Source organism: Neopsephotus bourkii, unplaced genomic scaffold (genome assembly GCF_033783945.1).
Source record: "Neopsephotus bourkii isolate Nb327-2 ecotype Australia unplaced genomic scaffold, CSIRO-AGI_Nbou_v1 NB_53, whole genome shotgun sequence".
Lineage (NCBI taxonomy): Eukaryota > Metazoa > Chordata > Aves > Psittaciformes > Psittacidae > Neopsephotus > Neopsephotus bourkii.
The window spans coordinates 11,305,076-11,321,900 of record NW_026900570.1 but is presented as its reverse complement, the minus strand read 5'-3'; the positions used below and the strand labels follow the sequence as shown (position 1 = coordinate 11,321,900).

The 16,825-nt window shown below is 37.8% G+C and overlaps 1 protein-coding gene across 5 annotated transcripts in view; it reads left to right on the top strand.

The window, feature by feature from the left end:
• WAC (WW domain containing adaptor with coiled-coil) overlaps positions 1-16,825 on the top strand; it is a 59,287-nt gene that overhangs the window by 17,562 nt on the left and 24,900 nt on the right. For all 5 annotated transcript variants that reach the window (XM_061350985.1, XM_061350993.1, XM_061350976.1 and 2 more), the window contains 4 exons: positions 7,802-7,908; positions 8,423-8,538; positions 8,952-9,064; positions 10,528-10,836. In XM_061350985.1, the coding sequence (XP_061206969.1) occupies positions 7,802-7,908; positions 8,423-8,538; positions 8,952-9,064; positions 10,528-10,836 (645 nt within the window). The remainder of the gene's footprint in view (positions 1-7,801; positions 7,909-8,422; positions 8,539-8,951; positions 9,065-10,527; positions 10,837-16,825) is intronic.

Sequence of the window (16,825 nt, the reverse complement as noted above, 5' to 3'; positions counted from 1 at the left end):
AATGCGTGAAGTGTTGCAAGATGAAAAAGAAAATGCCTTAGCAGGGGGTTTTTTAGTTAACACACTGAGAGATCTTCTTGGGCCATGAGCTAGAGAGGTAGGAATATGACTCTGTTGCTGAAGTTCATGGTGGTACTTCTTATTTTTCATGGGTTGAATTGCTTAAGCTGGTCTTTCAAATCAATTGATCTCAAATAAGATAGGTAAAATAGAGATGTGAAACATTATGGGGGAGGTGGCTAGCATTTGTTTTTATTTAGGTGACCTGAACCCAAAGGGAGTAAATAGTAAATCTGAAGGATTTGTTCTCTACATATAGTTCTGAATTTCACCTTAATTTAACTTACAGATTTCAATTTGCTTTAAAGTATCTACTTCAGTAACCTTTGAGACTTACCAGAAATATTTACAAGCTGGTTGGAATTTGCCTTAATTCAGAAGAAACAGGCCAGTTCTTTCAAATGGTATTGCTTACTGATCTTCAGCAATAAACATTTCCATAGGTAATTATAAAATTATTTGTCCAGTCTTTCGCTTATTTTTGTTTTAATGATTGAGATATCAAGAAATTTGCCAGTATACTGATTTTCTTTTAAGAAGAAGGTAGGGATTTGTCTAGAGTGTGCATATTTCATCCCTTTAGGCTACGACTTGGGAAATTTGAGCATTGGATCTTACAGAAACTCAGTGGATTCAGTAGACCTTGTTCAGTGAACCTGATAGTTTTCTAAGTTGAAAAGTGATTTCTTAGAAATACGGGGATGTGGGCTGAAGACAGCCCTAGAATTATGGGAACTATTTTGCTGCAGCTGTAACAGGGAAAGGAGAAAAAAAGAAAGGGAATGGTTGGGCAAATAACAGTTTGTATCTGTTCTTCCAGTGAGGATAACTCAAGCTGTTATGTCCATTCATGCTGACGTACAGCTCTGGGAATACTGTCTGCCTGTTAGCTGCTGGGTGATTGAGAGCTCAGAAGTTGAATTTGATTTGAGCCTTTTTATTACTGCCTCTTGCTTTCCTTTTTAACAGGCAGATAACTAGTTTTCTTTCTAGAGCAGTTTGTACTGTTTGCCATAAAATTAAACTTTAGTTTTTTAAATAAATTGAGCAGATATCAAAAATAAAAATGTAAGCAGAAGACAGCAAAAAAAACAAAATACTGTTGCATTATGCAATTTGTAAGATAAAAATTTGAAGCTAATCCTTTTCATTTTAATAGTACCTTGGCATTCTTTGAGTATTGAATTAGTAAAATGATAAAGAGTCCTTGACTTTCACTAGTTTACTGCTCCTGTCTTTTCCTTCTTGAGGTGTCATTTTCTTACTCTGACTTTAGAAGAAAAGTTCTATATGGTTGTTTATCCCACTCCATATATGTACAACTCTTGGTCTATTTATACTAACATTTTGGACTACTTTCTGTGAAATTTTGTGTGAATGATAACTTGGAGATAAAGATGAAAACTTCTTTATGTTGAGACAATTATGCTGTGAATCAAACACTGCATAACAGTATAGGCTTTGCTGTCCTGGATACACAATATGATAGGAGAGCAGGAGAGGAAATGAGGCTTTTTTGCTCAATAGAGCTTACTTGTTAATGGGTACAAAACATTTATTTGGGGGCCATAATGAATATGTAATTGGGTGGTTGGGCAGTACAGTGATGAGGTTAGATTTTCTTTCTTTTGGCAGAACACTATGTATTCAACTTTGTTATGAACTTCTGGAAGATGTTACTGCTCAGTTGGTGTGTTCTCTGAGGCCATTGCTCTGCTAGAAAAATTGCAAGTTTTTATTTCAATGCATTTTTACATGTGGCAAATAAAAATGGCCGTGATAGGCTGGTCAGTTACTGCTGAGACATTGGGTATTGTGTTCCTATTATATTACTCTTTCTCCTCCCATATGTAGAACTTCAGAAATTGTTCTGCCGAAAGATTTGCACTGAAGTAACAAAGACGTTAGTTGGAAGACACTTTAGAGGTTTCAATTTAGGCTTATCTTAGTTTAAGTTTCTATAATTTTCTGTTTAAACAACTCTTTAAATAGTTATCACCATGACATTTCAATACCAAAAACTATCTTGCTGTTTCCTGTGTCGTGTCTTAAGGCCAGCTGGTAACTCAGAACCCTGCAGATGCTTGCTCACTCCTCCCCTTCTTCTTCACCCCCACCCCACCTCCAAGGGGTATGGGAGGAGAATCGAAAGAGTGTAACTCCCACTGGTTGAGATATGAACAGTCCAGTAACTAAGGTACAATACAAAACTACTACTACTACCACCAATCATAATAATAAGGGAAATAACAAGGGGAGAGAATACAACTGCTCACCACCCGCTAACTGATACCTAGCCTGACCTCAGTAGTGATATGGGCCTTCTGGGTAACTCCTCCCAGTTTATATACCGGCCATGACATGCTGTGGTATGAAATACCCCTTTGGCTAGTTTGGGTCACGTGTCCTGTCTCTGCTTCCTCCTGGCTTTCGATGCCTCTTTTCGCTGGCAGAGCATGAGACTGAAGAGTCCCTGATTAGGGTAATCATTACTTAGCAACAACTAAGAAACATCGGTGTTATCAGCACTGTTCTCAGGCTAAAGTCAAAAACACAGCACTGCACCAGCTACGAAGAAGGAGAAAAATAACTGCTACAGCTGAACCCAGGACACTCTGTTAACAAATTCTTAGTGTATCTCAGTTGGTCAGTATTTGTTCTTTTGAGGAAGTTCAGGTTCTAGTACTGTCTGGTTTACTGAATTAATTGCGTATCAGCTAAGAGGTGGAATGTGGAGTCATAGAACAGTGTGTATGGAGTTGAAACAGGTGGAATGAACTTCCTTGCTTTTTATGGGCACAGAAAACGTGACTCTCTTAGAGCTCTTCCCAAATTCCTTATCTTTCTGGAGGGATTGAATGGGGGGACTGCCTTCAGGTACCAGCTGCAGCACTCGTTACTGCTAGGGAGCATTTTTCATGCTTCTGGTCCAGCTGGTAAGCGTTTGTGAACTCACATTTGTATTATCTGCACTGACACTTTTTATTATGGACTAAGGGAGAGTGAGGATATTAATAAGGTATATGACTGAAAAGGAAACATAAATGTTCTGTGTTGGATTGTCTGAAGTTAACTGTTGTATGGTGTAACACTAATATGGCAAATACTATAATCTTACTGTTTGTGTCTAGCTTGAATCTTGAGTGTAAGTGGGAGTGTGTAAATTTGCTGTCTAGTTTCTCAAGTGTATATTTGAAGAGGATGAAAAATAGTTTTTTTTCTTGTTGTTTACTGCTTGCTAATCTGGATTGTAGATCTTTTGTAGATATATCTGGAATTAGAGTTACCTTTTGAAGATTTGAGTTTGAAATTTTTTAGTAATACTGTATAATGTCATGCACCAAAAAGTTTTATTTAGGCTAAGACACTTGGATGTCAGAGGATGGTGTGGAATGTATTTGACCCTTCTAATCAAGTAGCAAAGAGATCTGGTTTAGCTGGGTACACGTGGATGCTGTAGTTACTTGCGTAGGTGTATAGGTTTTGGAAAGGAAGGAGTTTCAGCTTGTTCTTGAAAGAAAGCAGGGGAGAAGGGAGAGAAAACAGTTACTTTATTAGGGCAATCTGATCCTGAGCTAAAGCAGAATTCAACTTTCCTTAATTTTACAGAGTTGAAGTGTTAATTGAGAGATTAATTAAATGTGATGATTACTAGAGAAAGTTGACTATGTTGAAAAAGGAATACTCTTCTTTCTTTTCAGTGTTATATCTTGTTTTCAAAGTCCAGCATAGTGTTGAACCCTTGTTGCAATTCGAACCCTTGTTGCGATTCAGCACTTTGAATCTGGAAACTAACAGAAACATTGAAGTGAGTCTTGGTGTGGCAGAATCTCAAATCTGTGGTAGGCATAAAGTCACAGCCTCTTTTTTAATTGGTTCCCAGATTCATGCTTCTTGTGCTTTCTGCTGGTTTTCATTCTTTAGTGAGGAAGATAAAATTTTCATTTGAAAGACTTGAAGATAGTCATGATAATTTAACCTTGTCCTATGACGTGTTCCTCACTAGAGACAGTGTTAGTGAAGGCTTGGTTATGTGATTGTACCACTATATTTTTATAGAATCGTAGTGTCAATGCCCTTCTTGGCCACCTTCCAGTTAGGGGTAGCTCTATACAGATTCAGCTGCTTCCAAAATAATGATTAAGCTGAGGAAAGTCATGCACAGTGATGGTGCAGTAAACATTTCCATGGGGAGTTCTGTAACTGAGTTGGAGGATTTATAACACAGTATAAATTTCCCTATGGTGCATCATAGAAGTGTATTTGCAATTGCTAAGTCTTAAGTTATGCTAATAAGGATTTTTAAAACAAGTCTTTTTGTCCCTCTTTCTTGAATAAAGTGGGACTAGTAAGGAATGTCTTAACTGTGAGAGGAAACCATGAGAAGTGCATCAAGGGAGTCAATAGTGTACTGTCTACCTTATCAGGCCTTTTTCTGGGATATGGACTAATCTTAGAGATCCTGTTCTCATGATCTGTTTTGCCAGACATGCAGCTGGGAGACACAGAGCTGATAGCAAGTCATAGCCACCTTTAAATGACTCAGGGTTAGGTATTGCTAAGGGTGAAAGCTAGCTTACAAATAAGAGGAATATTCTTCTTTTGGAATAGACCTCCACTTGTGGATTGCTGTCTGCATACCATTTTAACTTGGTGGCCTTTTAAAGATCTCTAGCAACTTCCCCTGACAAATACTGAGCTGGCAGTGCTTGCTTGGCTGGGTTGTCAGAATTCCTAGGTGACTGCTGTGCAAGTATGTCCCACCTTGTACTGAAGGTTTTAGTATGTGGTTAATTTGGTGACATGGTTTTGGATGTTTGTATATGATCTTTAAGCACTTAACTTGCATGAAGTGGCTAAAAATCTTGTTCTCCAGAGGATCATCTGCTTCAGTCTTGGAAGTTTCCCAACAGCAAACATCAGCTTGGCAGCCCTTTTGCATGCTCATTCCCTTAGAGTTTGGATATTTATCCAAACATAAAGTGGTATTATGCATAAAATGGAGGTGTGGGGCTGAACCTGCACTTGTAATTACTCTGTGTAATTGTCCTAGACACCACTGGGTATGTATTTCTGGTTGGCCCTTGTGAAAGCCCACATGGCTTTCTGAGGCAGCTGGTACTGCTGGAGCAGCTGTGAGCAGTTTTTATGCAGCTGAGGCGAGCTCGAGTAGGGCAGGATTTCTGACTGAGGTCAAGCCCATGAACATGCTGCCTGGGAATTCTGCTAAGGAGGACTGCAGTTCCTTGTGGAGAGGCCCAGTGCTCCTTATGAAGCTGCTGCGTAAGTAGGCATTTCTACTGCTGGGGCCAGCTGTAGGTGGGTGTGACTGCTGCAGCCACTCTGCATTCACTCCTCTGAGGTGCCTTGTGACTCAGTGATGGGGCTGGGAACCAGCACGGCAGGGAAGTGTGAAATAGTGGGGGGGGATGCTGCTGAGCTGTTAGACTCGGGGGGGGGGGGGGGGGGTAAAGTCTGCTTAGTGAGGGGTTTGCTTATGGTATGGGTAGTATTTGCTTTAAAGAATTTTGTTGACTTAATGCTTGTGGTGTTGGCTGTTATTCGTGTTTGTAAAATGTGTGGTGGATTTACTGTGACAGTGTATTTAGACCACTGTGGTGTTTAAAAAACCCCAACTGTGTCTTGAGTACTCTGAACAAAGTGTAATTTTACTTCAGCCATGGTATGGGTTTGCAGTAAATTAACTACATTGGTGTTGTGAAGTTTTGAAGTGATGAATAACAAAGCTGTTCAAACACGCCATTTGGTAGATTTTCATCTTGTTTTTTCCTTTAAAAAGGGAGTTGATTTTACCTTACAGAATGAGAAATGAGCTAATATGTGTTCATTAGGCAGGAATACATGAAAAAAAAATTATGATCTCAGAGTTTGGGAGGGTATAGTAAATAATGACAAACAACCAAGACTCGTGTGTCTGATTGAGGAGTACATGCTTGTCATTATGATATACTTGCATACATTATGGGAAACTAAATGTGTGGGGTTTTTTTAATGTATATCATAGTCTAAATTCTGGAATTTACTAACATAACATGTAATGTCATGTCATCTTGTTACTTATTTGCATCACAAGCATGTGATGTGAGTATTGCTTTTCACAAGCTTAAGTTACCCCCATGGATAAGTCATTTCATCTAGCTCTGAGCATGCCAGGGTACTTTTGGTGCAGGACTAATTGTCTTGCAGACTGTATTTGAGAACAAGACCTGTTTTGATCCCATCCTCCCCAGATCTTAGAGAATGACATGGCTTTACCCACATTAGTGTAGGAAGAGGTTCATGGCTACTGATGGTTCAGGTTGCAATAACTCGTGTGTGCAAATCAGCCTTCAACTTTTCTAGGGTACTAAACAGATCAGTCATGGTATATCTCTTCACTTTTGTGATGGACAGTTTTTCTAACTTGCAGGGTTAGATGTGCGGAGGAAGAAGTTTGAGCTGGTAGTTTTGCCAACTGTTGTCTAGTCAGAAGGCTCTTTGTGTTCTCTCTCCCATTCTGCACCATGCTGTATCATTTAGTAATCATCTTCTGCATATGTGGCTCTCAGAAGACATAAAAAATATAATATATATGTATTTAAAATGGCTGCATTTATTCCTGCCTATCAGTCTTATCAAAGATCCTGTTCTTTGTTGTAGTTTCCCATAAGATACAGTCTTTGCCATCTGCAAAGCACTTTGACTTCATATTTAGATCACTCTATGGTATGTGAAGCTCATGGTATCTAACGTACTATTCCATGGTATTTAGAAAATTCTCAGTAGGCAGAGTGTTGTATTTGGAATGACGTGCAAAAAATGATTTTTCATAGTTCGGTGTGATTTATGCGAACATTCAAAACTTAGAGGAAATCATATGAAGAGTAATAGAGTTTTTACTTGCTTAGAAATTTTTGAGGAATGAAAGGTCTTAAAAGCAGGAAATTTAAAATGAGGTTGTGAAGGGTTTAATGGGCGGCCTTGCTTAATTGTAATTAGAACTGTTAAGGCATACATGGTGATGAGCTTAGGCACAAATGTAATATGTGTTGAGAATTATCCCTTCTCATTTCCCAGCTGTTCTCTTCTGTTCAAGGATTGTCATGGTGTAGGAGGAAAACTGGGTTACCTTGAGAAACAGTTTTAAGGGAGGCCAGAAGCAGGTGGTGGCCTGGGAAATGCTGCTTTTGGTATTCAGGTGTTGATATCTATATTGCAGAGACTGAGGTGCAGGAAAATGAATCTACATGCGCAAACAGAAATAGGTACCTAGAACCAGTTACAGGTAGTGTCAAAAGGGTTAGGAAAACAGCATTGTTCCAGTGAATGTAAAACCTGGTTTTGTGTGTCTAACTGTAGGCTGTTGATAAGCCTATTTAAACTTTCTGACTTGAGGAGAAAATCTTAATTTCTGAATTGATACTCTAGGACTTCTCCAACCATCAACAAATAAAAAGGCTACCTGTTGATTCGTAATGGGATGGGGTTTGAGAGTAAGACTAGTGGAGGGACATACTGCGTTATTGTAACTAGAAAGGCAAAGTGAGCTTTATGCTGTGTGAAAAAGGAAATATGCATATGGTCTCCTGAAATACTTCTGCATCTGAACTATGCTGTGCTCCATGTTGTGGGCAGCTTGCCTTTTCTACTCCCCTCTCCTTTCCCCTTCTATCTCCTTAGACTGCAGTGGTTGATTTCTTTGAAAACATACATGGTGAACAGTGTTTCTTTTTTCCTTCAGGGACCAGTTACTCTCCACAAGAAAATTCACATAACCACAGTGCTCTTCATAGTTCAAATTCACATTCTTCTAATCCCAGCAATAATCCAAGCAAAACTTCTGATGCAGTGAGTATTTGTGATTGGCATTCATCCCTGTGTTGCACCATTCGTATATGCTATATTTCCATTATTTTGTCTAAAACAGACAGCATGTACATTTCCGGCTTTGTTGAGTTTTCCAGGATCAATCTGTATTTTAAATACTCTAAACCCAAGCTGCAGTTTTTCTATGTTGTGTAAAACTGTTCTAATTTAGAATCATTAGAGCTTTGAGGTAGCTGTCTTTAATTTTCAAACACTAGTTTATTTAAGTGAAGTAGATACAGAGAGAAATATTTTCCATGAACTTTGCTGGTAAATCTAGAGAAGACAATATGATTTTTCAGAATGAAGCAGGGGTGGTAGTGGTCACATCTTTACCTAGCAAAATGAAGTGGGCATTTAGAGATGTTATAAATAGAAATCAGTGATACAGGTGCATGTGAGCATGCCATGTAGTTTTAAAAATAGTGAAGGCTTTTAAATTTGTATATTAAAACTTTCCAGTAGTCTTTTATCCAACACCTTTTGTATTTTAAAGGCTTATGATTCTGCGGATGATTGGTCTGAACACATCAGCTCTTCAGGCAAAAAATACTACTATAACTGCCGAACAGAAGTTTCACAATGGGAAAAACCGAAAGAGTGGCTGGAAAGGTATATGTGTGTGTCTGTTTTCACTGTATAAATAACAAATACTCTTAAGATCATTTAAGAGCAGTTGAGCTTATCTAATAGATTACTGCTATAAAAGATTTTGGTCCAAGTCTACTGTGTTCCTACCCTTATCAGAACCTCTGGCACCTATTTTATCCCTTGATGATCTATAGTGGAAGGGGGTAGTACGGTTGGTTTAGTTTTTTGGTGGGATGTGTGGTTGCTTGTTTGGGGGGTGGGAGGTCCTTTGTTATTGAGCTGAAGTGTTATACTGGGGCTTCAAGCACTGGTGAAGGAGGCAGCGGCTGGAGTTTGCCTACAACCATCTGTAGCAGCAGGCTGTTAGGATAGTTTAATTCATCTCATGTAATTTCACCTGTGCACCTTCTTAACATGTGCTTTCTTTTCTCCAGAGAGCAGAGGCAAAAAGAAGCAAGCAAAATGTCAGTTAACAGTTTTCCAAAAGATAGGGATTACAGAAGAGAGGTGATGCAAGCGACAGCTGCCAGTGGGTTTGCCAGTGGAAGTATGTGTCTTTTTTTGCAGTAATATATTCTTGCCTTGTTTTCATTACCGTTTTCTTTTCCAAACTTAAAAAAAGTTTAAAAAAAGGCCTTTCCTTAGCTGTTTTTCTCACTTCTTTTATCTAAAAAGGCCAAAGCGGGTAGCACAGACAGCTCTTGAAATGTTATTCCTTATCATAACTTTGAGCTTTTACTAGTACACCACTTGCTTAGTGCTTTAGTGGTGGCCCTCTTTTTTGCAGCTTTTACTGTCTAATCTAGTTATCTTTATAGGTAGGTAAACAACTTGCACAGTTTATGGTATAGTTGGACTGTCATGATCACTGAGACCTGTCAATGTCATAGCCTGAACTTAAAAACAGCGATGCAGGAGTCTTTTCCAAAACCTTGATTTCACATCTGAAAATAACAAACTAATTTAATGGACTGTGATACCAAGGCTTTTGTACATTATTAAAAACATATTTTTACCATGCCAATACTCTTAACAAATCCTTGCCTAGACTATGAATTTCTGTTATTGGGTTTGTTTTATTTTTTTTTTCTCATACCCACCTTTAATCTTTTGTCAATTTCTTTTCCAGGGAAATACTTGTACTGAGATTGTTTCTGTATGCTGCTCTAGTTTGGGTGAATTTGTAGCACAGTTATCAGGATGTTTGCAAAGAAGCCAAAGTATTAATATTTCCTTTCCCCTATCCCTCACCTTTGCTTGGAACTTGACAAGACAGAGACTTATAAGGGGCTGTCTTTCTATATGCTGAAACATACTGCGTATGCTAAACATACTTTATGCTACAGAAAGCAGAAATGCATATTGCAGTAACTGCTTGTTTTGTAACAGGTGAAAAACTAGGATCAATAAAAAGAATCAGTCTGTGTTTGCTTGGTATGTTCCCTGTGTAGCGTATTTTAAAGTCTGTAATCGTGTGACAAATGCAGATGAGTCACTTATTTAATATATAGTCTTGTGAATTAATTCAGCTGAAAGGGAATTCTTTGTAGTAGTACTCGAGTGACTTGGAGTTCTTTGAAGGCTAGAATTTGAAACTTAAATTATACTCAATGTTTAGGATTTTCAGTGAACAAAAGAAACATGGAACAAATTATCTCTTCATGCTAAATGTAAGAGGGAAATAATAGATTTTGATTTAGCTTTTTTAGGATACTTCAAAAGTTAACTTGACTGTAACAGTGGTTATAAAGCCTTCCACCAAAACACAGTGTTTAATTGGAACACTAAATCAAGCAAAGGTCACAGAAAATGCATTTTGTCAGCAAGTAGAATCCAGTTTTGCCTTTTTTGATGCTGATCTACTTGGGACTTTCTTTAATCATAAGCAGTTTAATCAGCTCTAGTTGTTGATGTGCAGCAATATTAATAAAAGTCACTGCAGTCTTAGACAAGTTTCTAATTTAATCTTTTTTTCTTTTTGCAACGTTACTTGGGGAATCCTGACAAAAGTGGAAGACAAGCATTCCAGCGACGCCAGTAGTATGCTGCCACAGAATATTTTATCTCAAACAAGCAGGCACAATGACAGAGACTACAGACTGCCAAGAGCAGAGACTCACAGTAGTTCTACTCCAGTGCAGCATCCCATCAAACCTGTGGTTCATCCAACTGCTACCCCAAGCACTGTTCCTCCTAGTCCATTTTCTCTACAATCTGATCACCAGCCAAAGAAATCCTTTGATGCTAATGGAGCATCTACTTTATCAAAACTGCCTACATCCACATCTTCCATCCCTGCACAGAAAACAGAGAGAAAAGGTATGTATAATGAAATTCCTTCTGTTATTTAAGATGATGCATTGCATTTGCATTGCTTATTGGAAATGTGTTAGTTATAAAATGCAAAGATTTTTTTTCCTGTTGATTTTTTGTGCTTAGAGCCAATTACTGTTTTGATGTGTTTATTTCCCCTTAAGCCACATTTGCTGTATCTTACATGTATTCAGATTAACATTGCAATCTTTGCTTTTTACTGGCTTATTCACCAAATTATAATTTCAAATGATAATTGTGAGACATTTTAGTAGGACATTTTCATTTTTGTCCTCCCTCAAGTTGTTTTGAACCTTTGACGTTATTTGAGTTCTTAACATAGATGTAGTTGCACCATGTGAAAGTCATTTCACATGACCATTATGTTTTATGAACTGTTTAGAATGTCCGGGTCATCAGACTTTTCAATAAATGCAAGTGCATTTCTTCCAGAAAGCATCACAGTTTTCCACATGTTTGTAACAGCTACTCTTGGGTCTTGAATCTGTGTAACACACTGAATCTTCAGTTCTAAAGCTGCTAGAAGTTTGTGTTTTTTCATAATACGTATCAGAAACATTTAGTCATCAACTGAAGATCAGGACGATACGTGCATTGTTTGTGACCCTTGAAAAGCCCATATTTTAGTTGGATTTACTTCATTTTTAGGGAAGAAAAGCTCAAGACAATTGTCAGAATGGAGATGTCTGTTACTAGTGATAGTATGATCCCTTAGTACAGCTGAGTTCTTGGAGTGTAAGAGAATTCTGGTTTGGAGGCTTTGGAATGGGGGAAGTAATTCTTGATAAACTTGTCTGTTTTGGTTTTGGGGTGTTGTTTTTTGTTTTTTTTTGGGGGGAAGGGGGGGTGTGTGTTTGGTTTTTTGTTTGGTTTTTTTTTTGTGGGTTTTGTGGTTTTTTTTGGAAGTGGGATTCTTGACCTGTTGAGATTTGTGAGTGTCTAGTTACAGAAGAGTAGTACAGTGCTAAAACCAAGAAAATACTCTGGTCTGACACTAGGCTTACACTCTGTGTTTGTTTCTCTGCTTTCCAGCTTTCTTTATTAAGGAAGTTCAGCTTTTACCCAGAGATAAGTGTACATGGCCATCCAGAATAGTCAAACAGTATTATACATTGACAAATACTAAAATGTAAGAAAAGTGCATGTAAAGAAATCTTGTATGTTTTTCTTTATATTTTGTGCATATTTTACATTGTCTTGTACATGAATGTTGACTATAAACTACAGAGAAACAGAAAACTTTCAGCAAGCCTTTTTCTATTCAAAAGAGTAAGGCAAGAAGTATTAATTGATGCATGGTTCTTGTACTGAGTACTATAGTCACTTGCTTCTGTTTAGCTTCTACGTTTTGATTGCAGTTTGAGTTTTTAAACACAACAGTGCAAAACATGCACATCAGATGTTCTCTCCTTTGTTTATCCTCTATTTTCATTACTATCTTCAAGATATACTCAAAGAAAACTGGTATTACTCAACTCTGTTATGTACTTGATTCCTGTTTAGTGTGTGATCAGACTTCAAACTGGATATTCTTTCCTTGTTTTACAACATATGTTTGCTAGCTGCGTCCACTTAAATTGAGCAAACTGCATCTTATTGCAAGTGAAGGAATTTTTCATTGTGACAACCGCTGCAAATGTTGGTAGGGAGTTGTAGTATTTCGTACATATGACATTCATTTGAGAACATATGGGTGGGTTATGAACGCATTTCTTTACACCCTGTGTGAAAACGACAACACAGGGTGGTCTTGACGCTATAAATCCTATTTTGGAATCCACGTTACTATGGATGGCTCCATATTAAATAATCACTTAATTTCTGTATTGTTATGTAGGTATGGGTTAAATGGATAGATTCTCTGTAATACACCTCATTGATGTGTTTCACGCCACTTCATTGTGAGCAGATGTCATACTGAGCTTCAGATGGGGTGGATTACAGAAACCTAGTAAGTAATTGAAGACTCAGAATAGGTGAATGTTAGGCTTAAAATACTCCAGAAAATTTGAATTTTTACTTGAATTTGACTCTCACAGAACCAGAAAAATCCAGTGCAGCTTATATCATAGAGATCATTCAAAGAGTATATTCAGTTGTGTTGCCTTTCTTTTTTTTGTGAATGCTGGACTTTCTTTTTTTTTTTTTTAATTTGTAAAGAAATTCGACCAGTAAAATTTCTGTAGCATTTTACATATCTAAATTTAAAAGAGGGAATCAAGCAGTGCTGTATACTGGGCTGGTTTAGTTTGCTTCTGCTACTCATTCTCCAGCGGTGACTGTAAACCTGTAGTACCATAGGCGCACAGTTTTTCAAGTATTTGTTTGCAGCTGTAATACAGAATGAAAAAGAAAAAAAAAATGTCGTGAGAACTTTGGCTCAAACAGTTTTCTAAAGGAATCTCTATAGAATTGGAAAATGGTTTGAGAGGGTTTTTTTTGCAGCAGTAAAGCAAACAGCCTTTTTTTTTTTTTCTGTTCACTAGCTGTGCCATCCCTCTCACTTTAGGAAAAGATGTAAAGCTGTGGTTTTTGCTTATAGTTTGGTGCAAATGACTGATACGTGCAGTAGTCCTTGCCTAAATGAGTTCTTGCTTTTTGTCAGCATATTGCTGGCAGCCTTATGCCAGCAGGTATGTACTACTGTTTTAATAGTTCTGTTCTTAGTGTGTATTTTTTAATGCAGTAATAGTTATGAACTACAAACCAACATAAAAAGGCACAAAAACCAACAATATTTTTTTCAGCTCAATCTCTTTTGCTGCAGGAGTATGTTGTAGTCCCACAAGGAGATTGAATAAAATCCCTGACTGAACTATAGCTCAGCTGTTAGCAGTAGTCCTCTGCCCTCAATGGCTGGCAGTAGTGGAGAGTTCCTGGGGAACTATTTGACCTCTACTCTTTGGTTTGAATGTTCCAGTCAGAATCTCCTGCTTCTGTTTGTGCTCACTGTGAGTGCTTTATGCAGGTAAAGTGTGGGGTTGCTTTTTCTACTTTTTGGCTGCTTTATCTGTAGGGCACATCACATTTTCCTATTTCTAATTCAGTTACTGAAATAAATGTTGTATTGTCCTAACAGTGTGTCTGTCTGTAGGATACTTCTCGCGTATTTCCTCCGAAGTCCCATCAGGCAGCAGTTCTTTTTCTAGTACAGCAGTACTCTAAAGCAAGCTGGCCAGTGAAGTTCTTGGTGGGTTGTGACCCTGATGCTGACACAGCTGGTCAGTGACAGCTGAGGATCTTCCTCATCTGTTTCTCACCCCTGTGGTTTTCTTGTAACACTTGCAGTCAGTTATTGGTTTTTTGCAGTCAGTTATTGTTCTTCGTATAGTTGCATTTTCTTTGGCAGAATTTTGCAGTTTTAAGTATATTCCTCAAGTCATACAGGGGTTAGAAAAACCAATGCTAGTGATGCTGTTAGAGGTTTCTTCCGGTACTTCATACTTATTTGCTCAGCATTACTGTTACATTTATTTTGGCAGCAGAGAAAAAATGAAAATTTAGTTTAAGACTGGAGTAATTCAGATGAGAAAAATATGTTTGTTTTTTTTATTATAGATAAATTGAGCATATTTGAGAACTCAGTTACTGTTGTTGCCATAGTTTCATTTGGCCAAATACATTTGCAAAACGCACTGCTTTTAAATACTTATCTGTTTTAGTTTGACTTAAGGTCCATAGTATGTCAGAACTGAACTATGTAAAAAAGGTAAATCTGATTGTCACTGCTCAGAGAATTTAGTTGGTGACTGTACACTTAAGGTACGTAGGCACAGACTAATGTGTTGAGATTCTTAATCGACAGTAAATCAGGCAGTTCAGTTAGCTGTTGTAGGTAGTGGTTGTTTAATCAGCATAGCTAGCAGAGGTGAAGGTTATGGGGCAATAAGGCATTGAATTTCTGAAGATTTTGTAATGGCAGTTTTCCTCCCAGTGAGAGTACACATGCATGACTTGCTAGCAGAGCAAAGATGCAGCTCAAGCTCAGAATCCAAGTGATTGAGTAATACATTGTTGATTCTGAAGAGCTTTGAATGCGTTGGTTTTGCTTTAGATGACATAAAAAAATCCATCAGTAGTAATAGCTGTTGGAATACTCAGAGGGTCACACTGATAATATAGGATAATCCAGTCAACAGTAATGGGTAATTTCCATGTCATGATTCCAACAAAGATTTTCCTTTTCTAACTCGGCTGTCCATATATATGAAAAAATAAGAGCAGGCTGTATATAGCAGCATTTTGAAGCTACTCATTGCATAGGGAGTACTAGTATTTTAATTGTCAGGACTGTGAAGGAAGCTAGTGCAAGAAAAATGCATTTCCTCTTTTTGTTCTTCCTCTCTCCCTGCCTTCTCTGTCACACTGACATGTCGGAATAATTCAGCACACCATGGGTGAGAAAGGAGGAGTAGGAACAGGTACTGAAAGGACTCCAGCAGGTAGAACGGGGTGACTGAGGCACAAGAGGTGCAAGAGTGTTGGTGTCAACAGCTCATTGAAACAGAGAAGGTGAACAGTCAAAAGACTTGGTTTTTCACCCCTCTACATTAAACCTGGTCTGAATAACTTCATTTTCACTGTAACATTCTAGGCTGAGAATTGATGCTCCAAATGACATTCAGTAGTGGACCAGCTTAGAAGCAATGGTTCTTGTCATAAGGGGCAGAGACTGGTGATGGCAAGATTCAGCAGCACTTTAATACACTGCCTCAAACTCTGACAAACCAAGCGTTTGCTGCCTTCTATCTAGGTTGTAATTGAAGAACATTGTGGCACGACTGCAGAAAATGATCTGTGGTATTTTTTCTGAAAGGATTACTTGGCCTTATAATTAAAAATTCCACACTGCTAGGAAATACGGAATGTAACATTTCTATTGTGACTTAACATGATGTTTCTGGGGCAGCCACTAGCCTCCCGCTTGTTTCAGTTCTGATACTTCTTTGCAAAACCTGCAGCAAAGACACATCTTTGTCATACAGGTTCTGGTCATAGAATACTGACTGATAACTCGGACTTCTCTCTCTTTTGTCTGAAATATGTGACTGCAGGTCATACTCAGGCAGAGCAGATAATGAATAGAAAGCCCTTTCCTAATCATTGTGGTCTTCAAAAATTATTTTCGTTATAAAAGGTTTTTTTCCTGCTCTGTTTTAATGTAAAACCAATTAATAGTTACAGACTCACAGAATCAGAGAATGGTCTAGGGTTAGAAAGGACCTTAAGATCATCCAGTTCCAAACCCCCTTGTTAAGCTAATCTCCATGTCTAGTTTTCTTGTTTGCCATCTGATTACTTTTTGGATGGCTTTTTCTTGCTCTTTTTTTTTTTTCCCCAATATGATTAAAGTTGGCAGTCCAGAAACTTGCTTAGTTCTATATTGTAGCCTTATATATAGCTTGTTTACATGCTTGTCGGAAAGTGTACAGTGTTTGCCTGTTGTTGCAACAAAATGAACAGAACTTTTTTAGAAGTTTTCTTAAAAGCTCCAGAAGTTGAAACTTTGGTGTGCTTAGCTTATGGTGCAAAATAATTTTCAAAATCACAAAAAATAGTTTAAAAAATAGTAAATTTTCAATTTTATTTTTTTTTAGGGAAAACTAAACCATAAATTTAATGAACAAAGTTTTCAGTAGTTCAAAATATCGCAGTAGGCTGTTGTGCTTTTGGTTTTAATATTATTTTTAAAAATTATTGCGAAAGCTTTCCATGGGACTTTCATGATAATAACTGAAATTTTATGTGAGGCTTAAGAGTCACTTGCATAACATTTGTATGGAAACTGGTGTTGGCAGTGAGGAGGCTGCAGAGTTGCCCTGTAATTTTCATTTTCTTTTTGTCAGATTCCAGTTATAGGTTCAAAAATCACCCATGCTTGATGTATTAATGGGTCAGATAAGGTTTATAAATGACTGCTGTGTAATCCAAAGCTTTATTTTGTGGTAATACTGTAGGTAGCTTGTTAAGGAAC